At 50.6% G+C, this 21,271-nt stretch overlaps 1 protein-coding gene across 4 annotated transcripts; it reads right to left on the reverse strand.

The window, feature by feature from the left end:
• Positions 1-3,961: 3,961 nt before the first annotated feature.
• On the reverse strand, positions 3,962-11,669 carry LITAF (lipopolysaccharide induced TNF factor). Of its 4 annotated transcripts, none has more exons than XR_003523065.2 (4): positions 11,445-11,669; positions 8,852-9,008; positions 5,387-5,567; positions 3,962-4,345 (listed from the first exon to the last, which is right to left on the reverse strand). XR_003523065.2 is itself a non-coding variant. In XM_027611550.1 (4 exons), the coding sequence occupies exons 1-3, from the start codon at positions 11,662-11,664 to the stop codon at positions 5,607-5,609; spliced, it is 540 nt and encodes a 179-aa protein (XP_027467351.1). In that variant the 5' UTR covers positions 11,665-11,669; the 3' UTR covers positions 3,962-4,345; positions 5,568-5,606. The 4 variants fall into 4 exon arrangements, 3 of the variants coding, with proteins under 3 accessions (XP_027467351.1, XP_027467353.1, XP_027467352.1); XM_027611550.1 differs by lacking the exon at positions 5,387-5,567 and adding an exon at positions 5,568-5,769; XM_027611552.1 differs by lacking the exon at positions 5,387-5,567.
• Positions 11,670-21,271: the final 9,602 nt, after the last annotated feature.

A 21,271-nucleotide genomic window follows, 5' to 3' on the forward strand; every position in this document is an offset into this window, starting at 1 on the left:
AAAATGGGAGGAATCTGGCGATTCCACCCAGAGAGGGAGAAACAGCAAATTAAGTCGCACAGAGCAGCAAACAAACTTTCAGACTCCTCTGCCACAGGCCGCCTCCTACCAAGGAGAAAACACCAGAAAGACTTGCTCCCCTAGAGGATGAGGCGCCCCTCCCCGCACATGCCATTGCTGCCCAGCCCTGTTTCCCTGCCCTTCTCCCTCCTGGCTTGTAACAGTTTGTAACGTTAGGTTTATTTGCTGTCTCTCTCTCCCCTTCTATTGTCAATGCCACAAGGGAGCGGACAGCGTCCCCTTTCACTGCTGCACCCCAAGCCGGGCGTACAGGTAAATAAGTTTGCACCTGAGGACTCTATTTTGGAGTCTGTAGCACCTTCCCAAAAGAGGGTCCACACAGAGGGCTGAGATGCAGCACCCACCCCTCCTCACTTTTTCAGGCTCAGTAAGAGCCCCAGAAGGATTGAAGAGGGTTCAGATGAGCCCAGGAATCAAGGCGGGCCAGCCTGGGGGGCAGGTTCCTCCGAACCCAGCTCTGTGGCCAGCAAACTGCTCCAAATGGCTCTTGTTGTGGGAGATGACCAAGTTCTCCATGCCAGCTCAGTTCGCAAAGGGGATCCCTTGCTAGAGGTGGCTTTGCAATAGGAAACATGTGTTTAAGAAGCAGCAGGGAGGGGCGCCCGGGTGGCTCAGTCGTTGGGCGTCTGCCTTCGGCTCAGGTCATGATCCCAGGGTCCTGGGATCGAGCCCCGCATCGGGCTCCCTGCTCAGCGGGAAGCCTGCTTCTCCCTCTCCCACTCCCCCTGCTTGTGTTCCCTCTCTCGCTGTCTCTCTCTGTCTGAAATAAATAAATAAAATCTTAAAAAAAATAAAATAAAAAGAAGCAGCAGGGAGGTTCTTCAAGAAGTTAAACCAAATTATTGTATGGCTCAGCAATTCCACTCCAGGTAGATACTCAGGAAAACCGAAAACAGACGTCCACGCGAAAACCCACAAACCAACGTGAACGGCACCTTCCGCTGTTCATAACAGCCCAAACAAACTGTGGACTGGTGTGTCCACACCATGGGATACTTTCCAGCCGCTAAAAGGCGGGAAGCACTGAGATCTGCTACAACATGGATGAACCTCAAAAACAAAAACAGGCTGCATGAAAGTAGCCGGACACAGAAGGCCACAGATCAGAGGACCGCATTTATATGAAATATGCAAAATAGGTAAATCCAGAGAAACAGAAGGCCCATGGGAGGCTGCCAGGTGCCTGGGGAGGAGGCAAAGGGGCATGACTGCTTCAGGGGGGTGTAATTTTATGCGGGGGGGGCGATGAAAATGTGCAGAATTCGGTAGAGGTGAGGGTTGCACAGCACCTCGAACATTCCAAACAGCACTTTCATGGCAGGTGAATTTTAGCTTAAAAAAACAGAAGCCCCCAGACCTGTTGGCAGGGCCAGGCGGGGCCCACTGCTCAGTCTTCCCCGGCAGGGCGGTGTTTGGTACCCCAGCTGTACGACCAGGCAGGAGTCAATCAATGATAACACAAAGACAAGAGGTGGCAGATCGGAGGTTCCCAGATGTCACCCTTAGCACTCACTTTGCTCTGCGATGCCCCTCCCTACACACATGCATGACTCTACACACACAGGTTCACAAACAACACTGTGCTCTGTGATGCCCCGTCACCCTGCACGCACCGCGAGGCTGATGCTGCCTATTTGGGAAACGGTGCACGAGCACTTAGGAGATGCGGCAGCACGAGAGCTTTAGACCCACTTGAACGTGTGGCACATCCGCACCACGGAACACTATTCAGCATCCAAAACAAATGAGCTCTTGGGCCAGGAGGAGACAGGGGGGAGCCTTAGATGCACAGTGCCCAGGGAAGGGTGCCAATCTGAAGAGGCTCCATCCTGGATGATTCCAAGTGTGGAACGTTCTGGAAAAAGCCAAACTGTGGAGACAGTAAAAGGATTAGTGGTTGCCAGGGGTTAAGGGGGAGGGAGGGATGAAAAGACAGAGCGCAGAGCAGTGAAACTAGTCTGGAGAATACTTTAATGGTAGACATATGTCATCACACCTTTGTCCAAACCCATAGAAGGTACACCACCAGGAGTGAATGAACCCTGATGGAAACTATGGACTTTGGGTGTTAATGGGTCCATGCAAGTTCATCAGTCGTAACATACGTCCCCTCTAGTGGGGGCAGGCTGTGCATATGTGGGGAACAGGGGATGCCTGGGAAATCTCTGTACTTCCTACTCAGATCTGCTGTGAGCCTAAAACTGATCTCAAATAGCTTCTTTAAAAGGTAAATAAAGGTACTTAAATGAGTGAACATTTTCCTAATACTGAGGAGATTAGTCACAAAACGGTTAAATGCGCTAGCTGGTATACTTGGCTGTGAACTGGGGTTTTGTGTGTGTGTGTGTGTGTGTTGTGTGTTTTAATCTGAGCCTTAGAATCTTGTTTCTTTCAAATTCTTAAGACTGGGGGAAAAAACAACCACCACCACCAAAAAAAAACCCCTCCTGGTTTCTCTCTTTCATCGCCTTGCTGGATCTACTTACAATTCTCCCGTGCACCTATGAAAAACAGACGGCTCATTGTAAACATTTGAGTCATAAATGCAGGAGATAACTTTAATAGGATCCAAAATGGAAATCAGAATTTTGGAAGTAAAATTCCAATGTCTCCATCTACTCCTTGTAGAGATCTTTGAGCCCAGAAATTCGGAGAAGGATCTTAACATCCTGAACACGAGAGGCTGTCGCCGGGGAGAAAACTGAGGCCAAGCTGTGTGAGTGTACGAAGCCACATTTATGAATAGCTCAGTGCCCAACAGAAGTGCTCACAGTAGCAACTGGGAAGCCAATTGTCCCAGAGAAAACATTTTCATGGGTAGCGCTGTGGTCAGCCAGGAACCAGTCACGTGCTTCTAGCTGGCTTAAATAGAAGCTATAACTAACTGAATGCTTTTTGTTAACGAGACACAAACCCCACACTTCTGCAGAAGCCCACCTCTCCTAGACGGACTAACAGCAGGTTAAGACAGACAGCCATCAGGGGCTTGAAACTGGTAGAATTCTACTTTGAGGTCTAAGCGGATATAAGGCTCTTTCATTAATTGAATGTGATTCCGTGTTAACAAACTTAACTCCGATGTCCCCGATGCACAGAGGCCAAACAAAAGAGCCTTTTAATTTGTAACCATATATGAGTAAGCCCACACTCCGCACAATACAAGGGAATGACGGATGGAGGCTTCCTACTCCAGGCATCTAACATTATTTTTAGTCCCACAGAGTGTATGTTTGATGGTCCTTGAAATAGGGCTCTTGTTTTGTAGACTCTGCATATGTAATTAATAACAGCTTGAGACCATTTATATACCCCCATCTGAGCAAAACCGCTAAATATGCACAGCCCCCATTTTGTCAAATGAAAGGAAAACACATGCTCAAGATCGGGTGAGCGGCAATTTTTTCAGGACTGTTGAAGGTAAGAGTTTAAATGACAACGTCGGCCACACCAAGAGGACATGATTGTCCTGTGCCTTCCGGAAGGAAGCTTTATCACCAGGTAGGAGAAGGGTGGATGACATTCCTATTCCCGGCAGAGTTAACAATGCCCCCCTTCTCGCATCTCACAACTGCCCCGATCAATTAACAAAGCATGTTTTGTTTGGAGAATGAATGAGGACAGCTTTCTTCTGTGCATTTTATTAAAACCTGAAAGCTATGCCTTACACCATAGATAATGCCCAGTGAGTTCCAACAGCCTAACGTCCAAATCGGACTCGCTAGTCATCCACCCAACTCACCATCGGTCGTCCTGACGTGGAGGGATATTCAGCGAGTCTGACGTTTTTATCATGAAGGGTCTTCTACCATCATGGAACAAATAAAGGTTCTTTGTATCAGTGGCTGGAAACGCAACACAAGACCTTTCTTCACACCGTAAGAACTGATAAATAGTTCACTAAGTGAACCAAAGACTTTATTTTTTCAAAAGCAGATAACACCAAAGCACTATGTAGTATCCGTATTCATTGCAAAAATAATTACTGGAACTTTCAAAACATCAAATGAATAAGCTGGATCACTGGTTACAACTATAATTTTCGGCCAATATACAGATCTTCGTTCCAGGTCTAGGCTTGATTTCTACATAATATTATTCACATGCATTCCCTGTGCCTATTCATTATCAAAACAGGGACTCTCGAGAAAGTCGAGCCCAGCTTTATCTTGATTTCGGAGATGATGCAGCAGCTAACCGAGAACTCTGGCTTGTTGATTGAGTCCTAGAAATCATGTCTTCTGATGTCCTACAACAAATTCTATTTCTGAAAAATAAAATCAGAATTTAGATTCCTTTGAAGCATCAGGTCCCCAAGCTCTCCGGCACCATGGTACCCAGATGTGCTCACCCTGTGCGTTCCTCTGTCTCTCTAAACACACCAGTGGGGTTCCCAAAGAGGTCCCCCTTGAAGAGTCCCATTACAGATGTTTTTAAGAACCGCACTAAACCCAGGTAGAGGCAGTGGATAAAATTATCCATTGCTTTTTCTGTTAAGGACCAAAAAAAAAAAATGCATTGATCAATAGGAAGTGGTAGCAATCATATGGTTAAGAAAAATGGTTCTATAAATCCCTCCTTTCAAAATTAAGACCAAAAGGAGGTCATAAAAATGGTTGTTAAGACACACAATTCCCCTAGAAGAAAAAAGCCCTTCCCCGGAAGGGGCTGAGGATCTGGTGCCAAGAATGGGGTTGGGGCGCGGGGGGGCAGGTCCGCAGTAAGAGCCAGCCCTGCATCTCCAGCTCACATTTAGGACCTCATGGGTGGGAATAGCTCCTCCTGGCACTTAAAAAAGGAATGAAGAAAGTAAAGTGAATTTGTGTGCTAATGAAAAGCCCGCACTGACAGGTTCTGAGAGCCAAGCCCTTCGCCGACGAGGCAAAGATTTTTGTCACCAGAAATGGGAACAGGTGAACGGACGCAGGCACTAAAGGTGGGGTCGGCCGTATTCGGGCCAGAACAGTCTCGAAAAATAAGGCAACCTGTGGCTTCTCAGCTTGAGACCTCCCCCCAGAAAGGCCCACGGAGGCAAGAAGTGAAGCCAGCCGATGGCCAATCGCCAGAAGATATTCCGATGGGGCAACAGTCACAGTTAGGTAGGGTGACTTGGCGACACGGTAAGCAGGAACCAGCACTGGAGGTGAATGTCTTTGCATGTCCTGTGCACAACTCCGAGCAGCCATCTCTGGGGTTCTGGAGGAGGTGTGTTATTTTTGCGATATTTTTTTTCCCCCAAAAGAAGACACGAAGGTGAAGCCCCTGGACGGATGCGGCTACCGAGGTGGGACACCCCCCCCACACACACCAGGGGCGGGACGGGGTGAGAGGCGGAGAGCGCTTCCGGCAGCACGCGGCACCCTGCAGGTCGGGCCGAGTCCTACAAGCGCTTGTAGGTGCCCAGGAGAGCTTTGCAGTTGGGACAGTAGTGGTCCACGTCCTGCAGGGCGTCCACACAGAAGGGGATGAAGCAGCAACCCGCTACGCACCTGGAGGACAAAAACAGACACGGAGCGTGTCACCCTCTGTCACAGTTGTGGATGGTGGCCACCATAAAGATAGGTAGGCCGTCCTAAGCCCGCAGGAACTCTGGGTCTGACCGTCCTTGGGACCAGGGTCTTTGCAGGTGTCACGAATGATCTCAAGATGGGATCGTCCTGGAAGATCCAGGCGGGCTCCAAGACTGATGTCCTTACAAGAAGAGGAGGGGACACACAGAGAGACAGGGAGGGATAAAGGCCAAGTGACGATGCAGGCAGAGACTGAAGTCTTGCAGCCACGAGCCAAGGACCCTAGAGTCTCCGCCCAAGGGAGCACAGCACCTTGACTGTGGACTGCCGGCTTCCAAAATTGTGAGAATAGATTTGTATGGTTTGAAGGCGCCACGTTTGTGGTTATCTGTCACGGCAGTGAATACACCAACCCACACCGAGGCTGTTCTCGCAAGACAGACCGCCCTGGGGGTATTTTCCACTTTTGGGGCATGCCAGCATCTTTCAGTCTTAGATTGGGGTCAGTGACCTTCTTGTGTCAAGGGCCAGATGGTACATATTTTAGGCTACACGGACCTTGTTCTGCCAAAACAGCCACAGATAATCTGTCAACAGACAGTGTGGTATGTTCCCATAGAACTAAAATGGGCTGGATTTGGCCCCAGGGTTGCAGTTTGCTAACCCAGGTGTCTAGACTGATGATTCTTCCATATGGAGAGGGCGCTTCTTACGGTAACCACCAAACAAAATTCCCCAAATAACATCTCTTAATCTACATAATCAATTATCCGTGCACCCAGGTACACCCAGGTAGGAGTTTCAGATAGCCTGTGGTAGAATAAGAAATAGATCTGGTCTCTGTCCCCAGTTCCTGGCAATTAGCTCCAAAAGTCTGGGAATTTCCCGAGTGAGTGACCGCAGTGAGTGCCTTCTGTTATTCAAAACAAGCCCCTTTCAATCACACCTGATTTTATGCTAATAAGGCGACCAGGGCAGGGTCCCTGCCTTAGGATAGGGCTGGTCACCAGAAAGATCCTCAGTTCGTGGTTCCAAAGTTAGAAGTTTCAGCCCCAGCCACAGACCTCGGGGAGGGGACAGGGGCTGGGGTCAGGTTATAAAAACACTTGAACAACTATATTTGGAGAGCTTCGGGATTTGGTAAACGCATCCTCGTGCCAGGAGAGCAGTAACAACCCAGGTCCACAGGGACAGAAGCTCTTGCACTGGGGACCCTTCTTGACCTTGTCCTCTGTCATCAAGAGTGTGTCCTTCATAATAAACTGGTATGTGTAAATAAAGTGCCTTCCTGAGTTCTGTGAGCTGCTCTAGCAAATTAGCAAACCGGAAGAAGGGATGGTAGGACCCTCAATTTATAGCTGGTGGTCAGAAATCCGGGTGGCCTGAGGCTTGCGACTCACATCTCTCCTGGGGGCAGTCTAGCGGACTGGCTCCTTAAGCCGTGGGCTCTGTGCTAACTCCAAGTAGTGTCAGAACTGAATTGAATCACCGGACACCCAGCTGGTTATGGAGAGCTAGATGGTATCAGAAAACACCCCCACAGCCTTACAACCAACGTTGGTCCAGATTTAGTTAAAAATCAACATTTTGTAACACAAGCATGGGGAATATAATCCATAACATTGTCATAACCTGATAGGGCAACAGATGGTTAACAAGACCTATCATGGCGATTTCATAATGTATAAAAACATCGAATCACTATCTTGCAGGTCTGAAACTGATATACTATCGTATGTCATTATGATTCAGTTAAAAAAAAAAAAACAAGTTACAGGAAGACAATGATTTACATAAAGGAGAAACAGGATACATTTAAGAAAAATGGTTCTATGAGCCTGATGAGGAAACAACCTCATGCAAAAAATTTCCTCCTACTGCCGGAAGTTTACCCAAATTCAAGCAAGGGCGCCTCAGTGCGTTAGCACTAATCCTTACCACACTCTTACGAATACAAACAGAGCTCAGAGCTACAAGTTGTGGGACGCACATATTCACTTATTTTATCCTCAACAACCTCCCTGGGTGGGAGCATTACTACCTCCAGTTTTCAGAGGAGGGAACTGGAGCACAGAGAGGTGAAGTCACTTGCCCACAGTCACACAGCAGTGAGAGGTTAGGACTTGAAGCCACAACGCCACGTATAAGGAAGAAAAGGAGGGAGGGGCAGAAATGCTGCCTCGATTTGAGAGCTAGATCAGCAGAGGCTGACATTCAAGAGTTCTCAACCCGTCTTTCCCTGGTTTCCAGGATTAAAAACAAAAACAAAAAAAAAGAGTTTTAATAAAATGTCCAAGGACGATGAGCTTTTATTTCACATTTTTGGTCCAGGGACTCAAGAGGTCAGCCTTCACTGCAGTGCCGTGGGCAGGACAGGGAATCCGGTGCCAAGAAACCTGTCTTCTCTCCTTTCTACCCCCCACTGAACGTGTGTCCTCAAGGAAGCCAAGCTCTCTGGGGCTTTGCGCCTCCCTTCGAAATGAAGAAGAGAAATATCATTCCTTCTTAGGCTAAGCCACAAACAGTGAGGAACAAGCCAGGTGTCCGAGAGGCCAGGCTCCTAAAAGAGAAATGCACAGATACTGTTTCCTTCGAGGGAGAAAACAGAGCCAGGAATAGGCAACTGCCTTAATCTGTTTGGGGAAGAAACAAATAAATAAATAAACTGTGCTTCCTCAAATATCTCCCAGAACTTAAACTATGATCTCTTTCAATATAATACCCTTGGGGCAGACATAAAGACACATTTTCCCTGTGTAGACGATGGGAAAAACACTCGGGGTCCTAAAAGGATAAAGAAGGGTTGAAGAGATGACTGCGAAGTATTTTAATGTGCAAGTTGTTCAAAGCTTCTCTCAGAGTCGGGCAAACATTATTATTTAGGTCGTGAAATTCTTCAAGAAAAAAAAAGAAAGAAAGAAAAAGACATTCCTCAGGGTATCACCCGGCACTGATGCTGGGGGTGTTGTGCCTGCCCCTACACGCAGGGAGTGGTCTGAGCGGGCGGGGAGGGGACAGCATTTTCCAGGTGCTGATCTGCTCAAGGGCAGTGGTTCCCCACTGGGGACGATGTCTGTGTGGGGAGGGGTGCCACAGGCACCAAGTGCACAGGCCAGGGGGTGCAGCTGAACACCCAGCGGTGCACGCTTCCCCCCGCCCCCCGCCCCCGCCGCCCCCAGGCACAGACAGATGTGCTGTGGTGGAGAAATCCTGCAAGAGAGGAACGAGGAGGAGCCTGGGGACGGAGTGGGCCCCGGACTTACCCCAGCAAGCACAGGCTCCCACAGGAGAGCCAGGTGAGGGCGCCAGCGTTGTAGGACAGCTGAGTCACGATCATCTTGTTGCAGGAAGGACAGCACATCTGGACCGGACGGTCGAAAAAGGAGACAGGCCGCTGCACGTATACGGTCTGCACAGCAACTGCGGGGAAGAGGTAGGGGCAATCGGTGAATGGGGAAAGCATCCGTCAGACAACCAGGAGGTGGGGGCCCGGTATCCACGGGGGGGCTGGCCCACCCACCGCTCACGAGAGCCAAAGGGGGGCAGCGAACGGATAAGCATGATGGGGGCTGGCCAGGCAATGGCATCTCGCTCGGCCTCAGAAGGACATTCTGCCCCATGCTACAACACGGCCAGACCTTCGGGACATGACGCTGAGGGACGTAAGCCAGCCACGGGACACACACGGCAGGATTTCACGTATATGAGGCACCTGGATCAACCAATTCACAGACAGAGAAGAGACGGTGGACGCCAGGGGCTGGGAGAGGGGCAGGGGGGTAACGGGGAGCTGCTGTTTGGCACGTATGGAATTTCCATGATTACAAGATTTAAAAAGTTCTAGAAAGGGATGGTGGTGATGGTTGCACAACAAAGTGAATGTGCTTGTTAATGCCACTCAACTGTACCCCGAGAGACGCTTCCGGTGATCAATTTGACGGGACGTGTATTTTAACAAAACAGTGGCAAATTTCCAGCATTATCATTTGGGGGGCTCTCCACGTCCCCGACCCCCCCCCCCGCCATGTGAGATGGGGAGAAGTTCCCAGAGCTGGGATTTGGCTCAGCACGACCAGGCTTTCGAACTCACTGACCACAGAATCGGGTGGGGAGTTTACTGCTAATGCAGGTTCCTTCCCCGCCCCTCCCCGCCCTGGCCGGGGCAGGAAGAGTCAGCAGGTCCGGGGCAAGGTCCCCAGAAGGCTCTTTCAGCAACCTGTGTGGTTCCACGAAGGTGGTCTGCAGATGGTAACTCCAGAAACGGCGATATGATGGGGTTTTAGCCTCAACTTTCTTCATCCATAGATTAGTGGTTGCCAGGGGCAGGGGGGATGGGGTTTCTTTCTGGGGTGGTGGAAAGAGTCTGGAATGAGTGCTGAGGCTTGCACAGCTCTGTAACTATACTGACCACAGCGAATCAGACACCTTGAACGACTGAACTCCAGGGGACAGGAATTATATCTCCGTGACGCTTTTATTTTTAAAAATGGAAGTAACAGGGCTGTTGCCAGGATTCCATCAGATGAGGATAGTAAAGCAGCTCACACTCTGGGACACGGCGAACCCTCGATTACACAGTTTGTTCATTTCACACAGGGCTCTTAAGTCCAACGCCCAGCTATAAGGCTGGTATTTACTGGCCCGGGGACGCTGGCCCAGGCTTTGCAAGGAGTCTGGGAATCGAGCTGACACATGAAATGAGTACATAAAATCGTGCTAAAAAGAGAAAACGATACAAAAAACTCACACAGGCATTCACAGTCACCAGAGGAGAGCCCAGAGTGATATAAATCGTGAAGTCCTTAGCATTCAGAATGTTTTTGGGTTTTGGCAAAGTTGTTTGAGCTCGTATTTCTGTCAAAGTGACTTCCTTCTGTTCCTTTCTGTGGTGCTGGAATGCCATTTCTATAATCTATGTGTTAGGGGAAATTCATTGTTGTCCAAGCCAACAGAACTTAATACTTCTAGAAAGACTCTCCTTCCAAAGAAGCAGTATTTAAGCATACTTGACCACTCACATGTAAACTGTATTAAAGTCTTTTTTTTTTTTCTTGGTGCAATAAATTATTGACCAAAGCATGATCAGTCTGAAGTCACCTTGTTCTCTTCTATCTGAAGGGGTCAAAGTTACTCAAACACGACAATAGCTCACTTTTATCAAAGGATTACTCATAGGACTTTATTCCATCTGAAAAACCTACTGATGGAGGCACTTGATGAACCCTATTTTATAGGTGGGGAAACTGAGGCACGAGGCAGTCAGGTGAACCCAGGCAGTCTGACTCACGGGCCTACTCTCTGAGCTGGCGATTCCTCCCTCTCAGCTGCTGGGGATACTGAATCAGCTACGCACCTGGGCACACCTGGGCGGCAGGAAGTCCCAGGGGGCAAGGCCACAGAGAAGTTGCTGGAAGGCAGGGAAGCCACGCAGGCATGGGCTGGGCCAGTGTCTGCTCACCAGTTCCTAACTCCTAGCTGTTTCTTCTCCCCTCGCCCCCCACTGCAGCCCTGGCCTCAGCAGGAAGGGTGGGGGCCCTTAAAAACACACTCTCATTCCCCAGTTTCTCTGGGATTGTTGGTGGGCCTCTGTGGTTAGCACCAAACAATCGCTTTGCAGCCGACTTGGGAGAGCTCATAAACTGCTTTGTTAGGAAAAAGACGCAAGCCCCCGAGACATGGAACCCAGAAGACTAGATGGGACACATTCCAGGACGAGGGGTTTAGACGGACTGACGGGCACTTGGCTTAGACCCTTAAGCGGACTTGCTTCTGTGGCTTCCCTGATTCTCGCAGAGTCCCCAAGGCCAGGGTGGAGGGCCAAAGGGAGGTAACGGGGGCACGGGAGGTGGCACATACTTGCATTGGCGTTGGGGCCGGGCACTGGCTGCGTGTAGTAGGCAGGCGGATTCATGCCCTTGCCATCCGGGCCGGTCACCAGCCCTGTGGTTGGCCCCGGCACGACGGCAGGAGGCATGGGGAAGTAACTGTTGACGGCCACTGTCTCGTCGTAGGATGGGGGCGCGGTTGGCACCGAGGAAGGCCCAGCGGCCGCCTGGTAGGCTCCTGGAACAGACATTTTACCTAAAGCAAAACCAAAAGACACGGGATCAGAAATGCGAGTGACACCCCCCTCTCCCTCTCCCTTTTCCACCTGAATCTTCCAATGTCTACTGGACAAACAGAAAACATGAAGACAAGGCTTGTGTCCAGCCTTGTCCAAAAGCCAGAAAGGGAGCTAATGTCCCTCCCAGACCCAAGAATGATCGCCCTAACAAGGGATTCCCTAAATGAAGCTAAAAGGTAAATACAACCCCAAATCATCAAAACCTAGAAAAATCCCGTGGGCACACATCACCCCATTTAGAGCAGAAGCTTTTCTTCTTCACACTTCAAAAGGACCAAGCAACAGCGGCCTGTCTTTCACATGGAGTATTGTCTTCTTCTTTTTAACCACTGTGGTTTTGACCAAAAGCATTTTAGATGCCGGAAAAGACAAAGGCATTCAAACTCAACCACAGACTGTGGCAAATAGAGTGCGTCTGAAGGAAGCCAGAGGGCAGAGACGGACACACGGTGTGATGCCATTTACATCCAGAAGCAGGCAGAATGAGTCACGGGCCAGAAGTCAAGTCGGGGAAGTGGTTGTTCCTGGAGGGGTGGGGAGTGGAGGCTGGAAGGGGTGGGGGGGTGCGGGGTTCTACTAAGGGGCCGCTCCTGTGCTTTTTCTTCACCTGGGGGCGGTCACATGGTGTGCACACTGCGTGAACATCCAAGCGGTACAATTACAATGTGTGCACTTTTCTATTTGTATTTTACAGTTTTAAAAAGTAAACACACGCGCGCACACACACACACACACACACACACACACACACACACACGCCGGCTCCCATTTCGAGAAAGGAGTATCGGACCCAAGCACAGATTTCCTTTTGTGAGGGCAAAGAAAGGGTCCCCCCCCATTCCCGCTCCTGCCCCCCCCCACTCACCCTCCACCCCCTGCCCCCTCGCGGGGGCAGAGCTAATGCCCGCCTACAATTACATGGCCGGTACCCGGGGTGTATTCCTGTTGCAGCCCTGTGCACAGTGGCCCGGCCCCGGGGCAGCTGGAGGACACAGTGCAGCCCTTGTGTCACCATGTTTTTCTAAAGGGGCAGGGCTACCGCAGCCTTAGAAGATCCATTCAAACCTGCCTCAGGAGAAATGAAGAAATGAGCTCCCAGGGCGGCGTGCCACGGTCCTGCTGCCTCTCCCCCCACACACACTCGGCCTCGTCTTCAGGAACCCATGGGAAGCAGAGGCAGCAATTAATTATGCCAGGGGGAGAAGGGGAGACTCGTTCGAGGAAGCTCTCTGCCTTTAAGCAGAGACAGAAAGAGGAAATTTCTCAGAGGAGAGGACAGGGGATTTCAGAGGGGAAAGAGAAGCATGGGAAAGTGGACACATGTCAAACAGAGTCAATAAATAAAGCTAGACAGGTTGGGGCTGGGTTGTAAGAAATCTGAAAGCCCTGTGGAGGTATTTGGCATTTACTGTGTAAGTCTGCCTGCTGGAACCTTGTGGAAGAATGGAAATATTCTCCATCTGGGCTGTCCAATATGGTTGCCCAGCAGCTCCCCCCACCACACACACACACAACACTCAGCTACTGGCATTCACAGAGTGGCCGCTGGGACCCAGGAACTGAATTTTTACATTGTATTTCAAGGCTACATGATTTAAAATTTAAAATCCAGGGGTGCCTGGGTGGCTCAGTCGGTTAAGCGTCTGACTCTCGATTTCGGCTCAGGTCACGGTCTCAGGGTTGTGAGATCCCCCCCGACATTGGGCTCCGCACTCAGCACAGAGTCTGCTTAAGATTCTCTCCCTCTCTCTCTGCCCCTTGGCCCCACTTGCATGCTCTCTCCCTCTCTCTTAAAAAAAAATAAATTAAAAAAATCTAATACACCATGCAATTACTGGAAAATTCCATAAGCGTACAGAAACTTTACGTTAAGTTTTCCCACCTTTCCAAGGGGCACCTTGGCTATGTGAATCTACTTTTCCAACAGTGAACGTCATGGGCTCTGAATCTAGATCAAACGTTTCTGACAAAATACTAGCATCCAATTTGGGATATGACGTCAACATAAAACACACCCTGGATTTTGAGAAATTGTAAAACATTCACATGAAATATTTCATTCATAATTTTTTTATACTGGAAATGGTAACATTTTAGATAAGTGAAGTTAAGTAAAACGCATTGTTGCAATTCCTTTCACCCGTTTTTTGTACTTTTTAAAACGCGGCTGCTAAGAAATGTTTAAACTACCCACGTGGCTCACACTTTCCTGCTTCTACAGGACGGCAGAACAATGGAACACAGGGAGTCATGGAAGATTATAGAGAAGAGGAAAGGTCCAACCCTAGACAGCATAGATGAAGCAGGTCTGTCTGAGCAAGAGGCAAACCTTGGAAGGCCCCTGGGTATGGGCTGGGGGGATGGTGGGTGGCGGCCACATCCAAGTCTGCGGGGACAGTTAATCAGGAGGAAGGCAGAAGGGGAGCCAATGAGATCACAGGGCATCTTTGTGCAAACAGGTCCCGGGTATAAAAATGAGAAAACGATTGCACAAAGTGGTTATGCAATGTTGTCAGTTTCCTCTGACAGACTGGAACAGAAAAGTAGAAGGAAGAAAGGAGGCAGACCACAAACATCAGCCCCAGGACACTTCCTCACCAGGCTCACCCCCCTAAGCTGGCTGATGTTCCTTCCCCAGGAACATCCCCCCACCCCCCCACCCCCACCCCCCACCCCCCGCCCCAGCTGCCGCTTCTGGCCCTGCCAGACTCCGGGTGGGGGCCGGCCGCCTCCCTCGGTGAGCTGGTGTGCTGGAGGAATTCACGACCTCGCCAAACGTCAAGGACTCGCTGTCCCTTCCTGTCTCAGGAAAGGCAGACCCCCAGCTGCCTACACAATTTATTATGAAAACTGACTCACAGCAGAAAACCGCAAGGGCCAAAAATACCTGGGTGGACAGAGGGCCTAAAATAGCACGGCGTGCCGCAGTGGCAAGAGGAGAGCTTTGGGAGGGGAAAAGGAGATCTTGGGGTGCCCCGAATTGTGCAGGAAAAAAAAAGCCTGGGTCAAACCGCTGGGAAACAATGACTCAACTCGGAAGCCAAATCCCTCCCCTTCAGAACCACTGCTCCCTCCTCCAAAAGTGACCCAAGGCAGCTGAGTCTGTTGTCCAGAGCAGACATGAGGTGCTGGGGGGCGCTCCTTTCCTCTCAAGGAAGGAAGGGCCTGTGCTTCTGGAAATCAAGGCTGGCCGGCTTAGCGCACGGGCATCCCTGGTCTCGTGGCCAGAGCCTAGTTTCTGAACTTGAGGACCCTGCCTCTCGGGGAACATTGATTTTGTCCCAAACAGCCACGTAAACAACGCTTAGATTTCTGAAAAGGACCAAGAGTGACGGGCTAGAAGAGTGAAAACAAAACAAAACCCGTAAGCAACTGGTTTGAAGGCTTTTCTAAATAAATTCCACAGCCTCCCTTCCCCAGGCCCCAGGCCAGGAAATGCCACTTCGCTCATTCCTTCTGCTCTTTCTTCTTCTCCCCACACTCCGCCCCCCCCAACCATTTCAATTGGGCTTCCCCAGGGTGGGCAGGGGGCCCAGCTAGCTACCCACTGTGCCACCCCCTCCGGGAAGGGTTTGCTCTACCTGCTGCCACCTCCTGGTCCTTGCCCCCCAAGGCAGAACTCTTCAAAGGGGGCAAACAGTCCCCCTCCCTCCCGCCCCCACCCCCACAGACATGCACGCACACACACACACAGCCAGACACAGATGCACATACAGACACACACACACACACGCACATAAAGGTACACACACACCCAGACGTAGATGCACATACAGGCGAGCGCACGCGCGGACACACACACACACACACACACACACACACACACACACACAGAGGCATAGCTGCACATACTGGTACACCACACACCCAGACACAGATGCACATAGGGGTACACACACCCCCCAGACACAGATGCACATACAGGTACACACACACACACACACACACACACACACACACACACAGAAGCACCTACAGGTACACACACACACACACACACCCAGACACAGATGCACATACAGGTACACACACCCACAGATGCACACACACACACAAACACACACACAGACAGATGCACATACAGGTACACACACACACAGGCACAGATGCACATACAGGTACACACACACCCAGACACAGATGCACATACAGACACAAACACCCAGACAGAGGCACATACAGGCGCACACGCGCACACGCACACACACATGCACATACATGCACACACACACAGAGAGACATAAATGCACATACAGTCACAAACACACACCCAAACACCCAGACATAGATGCACATACAGGCGCACGCACGCACACACACACCCAGACACATGCACATACAGGTACACACACAGACAGAGATACACATACAGGCGCGTGCACACACACACACATGCACATACAGGCGCACACACACACACACAGCCAGACATAGATGCAAATACAGACACACACACACAGACATAGATGCACATACAGGCGCACACACACACACAGCCAGATGTAGATGCAAATACAGACACACACACACAGACACAGATGCACATACAGGCGCACACACACACACAGCCAGACGAAGATGCAAATACAGACACACACACACAGACACAGATGCACATACAGGTACACACACACACACACCCATAGATGCACACGCACACACACGCACACCCAGACACAGATGCACATACAGGCACACACACACAGACACAGAGGCACATACAGGTATACACACACACACAGACATAGATACATATACAGGCACGTACACACACACAGATGCACTTACAGGCATACACACACACAGACATAGCTGTACATACAGGAACACACACACACACAGACCCATAGATGCACATACAGACACACATACACACACACACACCCAGACCCAGATGCACATACAGGTACACACACACCCAGACATAGCTGCACACACACACACACACACACACACACACACCCATAGATGCACATACAGACACACACACACACCCAGACACAGATGCACCTAGAGGCGCACACACACACACCCAGACACAGATGCACATACAGGCGCGCACACACACACCCAGACACAGATGCACATATAGGTACACACACACCCAGACATAGCTGCGCACACACACACACCCATAGATGCATAGACACACACACACACACACACACCCAGACATGGATGCACCTACAGGCGCACGCGCGTGCACACACAGACACAGATGCACATACAGGTGCGCGCGCGCACACACACAGACACAGATGCACATACAGGCACACACACACACAGAGAGACATTGATACACATACAGGCACGCGCGTGCGCACACACACACACACAGATGCACATACAGGTGCACACACACGCACTCACACAGCCATAGATGCACAGGCACACACACACAGGCACACACACACAGGCACAGATGCATATACAGGCACACACACAGACACACACACACCCAGACATAGCTGCACATACAGGTAAACACACACACACACACACACACAGTCCACTGTCCCCAGAGAACCCTTGTCCCTCCAGTTCAGGCCACCGATGTGCTGAGGTTGAGCACAATTCCATCTAACACCTGTGCTCCTTTTTCTAGGACAAAGCGAGAAAGCATCTCGGAGTTCAACAGAAGAGCAAAGCCACAGTTTGGCACCAAAAAGCGCGGCCCTGAGCACCCCTTCGGTGGCCCTGGGCGGTTGGCTTGGACAGCCAGGTTGTCATAGTTACAGGGAGCCTCCAGCAGGGGAATAAAGGAGCCAATGAGGGGGTCTCTTTCCTCCCTCCTCACTTGTTTAACTTTGCTATTAGGCCCCCAAGAGTGGTTCTTCTTGACTGCCCGTTTAAAGGAACTCGTTGAAGGCGATTCTCCAAACACCTTGCCCCCACCAATCCCCACAGCGATGAAGGAAATGCTCATCAGGGTTGGGGAGCTCCGTGTTCCCCACATCAGAATGGCTCTGCCATGACTTCCAAATCCACAGAGAGGCATTCCAAACCCACCATTCAAATCAGAAAATGTGACTAGGGCAGCCCACAGGCCCTACACCCGGGAGACCGTGCTCAGCCCAATGCCCTGCGGCTACCATCTTGAATCTGTGAGGCTACCATCTTGAATCTGTGAGGACTTAGGGAACCGGGGGCCCTGCGTTTCCATGCTGCGCTGAGGCCCCAGGTCATGAAGCCCTGGGTGACCACAGGCCACGAGAAAGGAGGCATGCCTAATGCACAGAGAAGCATTTCTAATGCAAGAAGGGCTGGAGGCAGACCTGGAAATTGGCCCATGACCAGCTGCAGGATCCTGGCCCCCACTTTCTCACCTGTCAGTGTGCCACCTGGAATTTTGGGGCCCCTAGATGAAAATTCCCTTTGCTCCAAGTCTCCACGATTTCCTTGGTGAGAGATTCTCTCTTAAACGGGCAGTGAGGGGTATAAGGATATTTCTTCCCGGGCTTACGGGACTGAGTCCCAGGAGTAGCTTCATTCGTCAAACCTGGGTACGGAACAGGATTTCTCCGTCTTGTTTTCATTATAGCTGCCTCCACCCCCCACCCTTGGCCCCAAGGAGAAAAATTAAATTATATTTAAATTTAATTAATTAACTTAAATATAATTTAATTTCTGCCTAACAAGAGAAAACGAAATACTAAGAAATAAGATTTCGTTGGATAGGGTTGAGCTTTGGAGGGCCACACACCCCTGTAATATCTAAGACTTGTTTTTTCTTTCTTTCTTTTTTTTTTTTTAACCTCGCCCCTCCCCCTAAACTGACTTCCACTCGCCTGGGTCCCCACTGAGAGAATGGGGGAGAGAGGTGTGGAATGAGGTATTTGGGTGCCAATGAGTTTCTTAAATCACCGATATTTGTTCCTTCAGTATTCCCAAAATGTGTCTCCCCTTTGCTTGCCATCATAAATGCAATTGTCTGAACAAATTTTAACCTTTTACTGACTGAGGTCTGAGGTTCCTTACATCTGTATATTCTTTTCCAACCATGCTCAGCTTTCTCACGATTTAACCTAATGAGCCACAACCAAGGGAGATGGGCAGGGTGAAGGTGACCAGCCCGGGGAGCTCTCCCCTCTGCCTAATGGGGCCAAGCAGGTTGAGACTGGCTGGGGTCACTCCTCTGAGTCTTGAATCTGCATCGAATCTGCTGGATTCTCACACAGGAAGAAACTGAAGGGTGCTAAGGGTACCAGATAACCAGGCTGTTTAAACCATGCTTGGGAATCTCTGAGTCCAGAGGTCCTGGTCTGAGCAAAATCCTATCCCCGTCAACTACTCTCCACCCCCACCCCAGGTTCACAGCTGCATTAAGATGGACCATAACGGGCTCTTACTTTGCAGCACGAGGCTCTGTAATTCACATCCTCATGCGTGTCATCCCATGTGGTCCTCACACCGCTGAGCGGATTATTGTTATCATTATCCCAACTCACACACGGAGAAACTGGGGCCCAGAGAGGTTAAGCTGCGTGCCCAAAGTCACAAAGATGGAGGAGGCATGGCTAGGGTTTGCACCCACATCCGGTGGACTCCAGGCTGCTTTTGACCTCACCAAACACCTCCGAGGCCAGGAGATGCAGACACAATCAACAGCCTTGTTTTGCACACCTTACCCCCAAACGAAACATGAAAATATGGGAGCAACACACTGGAACGCCTTTCTCTCTCTCTCTGCCTCTCTTACACGTGTAAAAAGGTGCACGTCCTGCAGACTCTCACGGCACACACTCAAGACAGGGCGAAAAAATACCTATTATGGATTCCCACTAATTTTGTCACTGATGACTTTGTGAATTAACACAATCTGTTTCTTGGGGCGCCTGGATAGCTCAGTGGGCTAAGCATCCAACTCTTGGTTTCGTTCGGCTCAGGTCATGATCTCTGGGTCCTGCAATCGAGCCCTGTGCTCAGCGGGGAGTCTGCTTGGGATTCTCTCTCTCCCTCTGCCACCCCCCCCCCCCGCCAAAATAAATGGATCTTTAAAAAAAACATAAACAAAAACGATCAGCTTCTCTAATAAGGATCAGGGGGCCAGGACCTTAATATCAACCAAAGGCAGATATCCACACACAAAGCTCTTCCTTCTCATTCTGGAGGAAAGACACACAGAAGGGGAAGATCCCAGAACCTCCCGGAGATACAACGCGGGCGCGAAGCTGCATATTTAAGGGACCTCATGGTGCCGGGTGTGTCCGCCACCTGCTGGTAACACCCGGGGTGGGAAAGGCAAAGGCCCCTTGCCAGTGGAATCTCAGAGCAGCTCAGCCTCAGCCTTTTAAATATCGCTGTTGAAAGAGAAGCAAAGTGTCCTCAAAATGCTGGAGAGAAGTCACGCTGTCAGGCCCGGCGCTCCTCACATCCTGAGCTGATATTAATGAATGGGGCCTGAGACCTCGGGACACTGGAACAATCCCAGACAGGCCTCACTTTCAGCAACAGATCTGCTCCTAAAACGTTCGGCCTGAACAGTCTCAGAATTCCCTGGAACACCCGAATCGGGGCTGCTAGTCTGGGCGTTTCCCACTGCTCTGAGGATCATCTTCCCCCGTTCTATGCCTGCACAGATGTGCGTTCGGGGTTTACTGAGACAAGCCCAGCAGTGCTCTCTGTCCGGAATCCTCAATTCCCGGGGAAGGGTCTGCACCTCTGGGAGGCCTGGAGACGGCTGGCAGACCAGCCTTACCACCACTGCACAGTCGGCCCCAAGAGATCGCCGGGCGAATCTCGAAAATGTGATGCTGGGGGGAGGGAAGCCAGATGCAGAGACCACATAAGGTATAAGTCCATTTCCATGAAACGCCCGGAACAGGTGCATCCAGACACAGAAGGTCAGCAGTCGGTGGTGGCCAGGGGCTGGAGGGAGGGTGTGGAGAGGAAATGGGGGTGCTGTTAAGTGGTACAGGTTAACTGGGGTGATGAAAATGTTCTGGAGCTAGACTGAGATGGTGTTTGCACAACACTGGGAACGTGCTACACACCCCTGAACTGTATACTCTGAAATGGTGAGTTTTACACTATGCGAGCTTCACCTAAATCACCAAGGGGGAAAATAAAGGCATTGCTAGAAATCTCCAGTCTCTGTGTCACAAGCCAAGGCCGGCAATTTGAGCCTCCCAAATTCTACTAGACTTAGTTCAGCCCATCCTGGGGCCCCATTTACCTAAGCCCAAAACCTCTGGGGTCTTTCTGACATGCCCAGTGCCCCCAAGACGAGAATGACTGAAGACCCTGGGTTGCCCGGGACGGAGGGGGTTCCCAGGGCACCATGAACCCCGGCGCCTACCCCGTTTCCCACGTCACCACCCACTACACTGCATGTCTGTGATGCGGCCACAGCCCGGCTCAGATGTCACCGGACGCGTCCCAGGCATGCTCTTTCCACTGCCCTGGGTGTCCTTCCTTCCCAACGGGCTGCAAATTCCTCTCAGCTGTCCCATCCCGGCTTATGCATCACCTCCCCCAAGAAGCGATCTCAGGGGAGAATTAATCCCCACTTGAACCTCTCTACACAGTGCAGAGATCAAGGGCACAGGGTCTGTAGCCG

Source organism: Zalophus californianus, chromosome 10 (assembly GCF_009762305.2).
Source record: "Zalophus californianus isolate mZalCal1 chromosome 10, mZalCal1.pri.v2, whole genome shotgun sequence".
NCBI lineage: Eukaryota > Metazoa > Chordata > Mammalia > Carnivora > Otariidae > Zalophus > Zalophus californianus.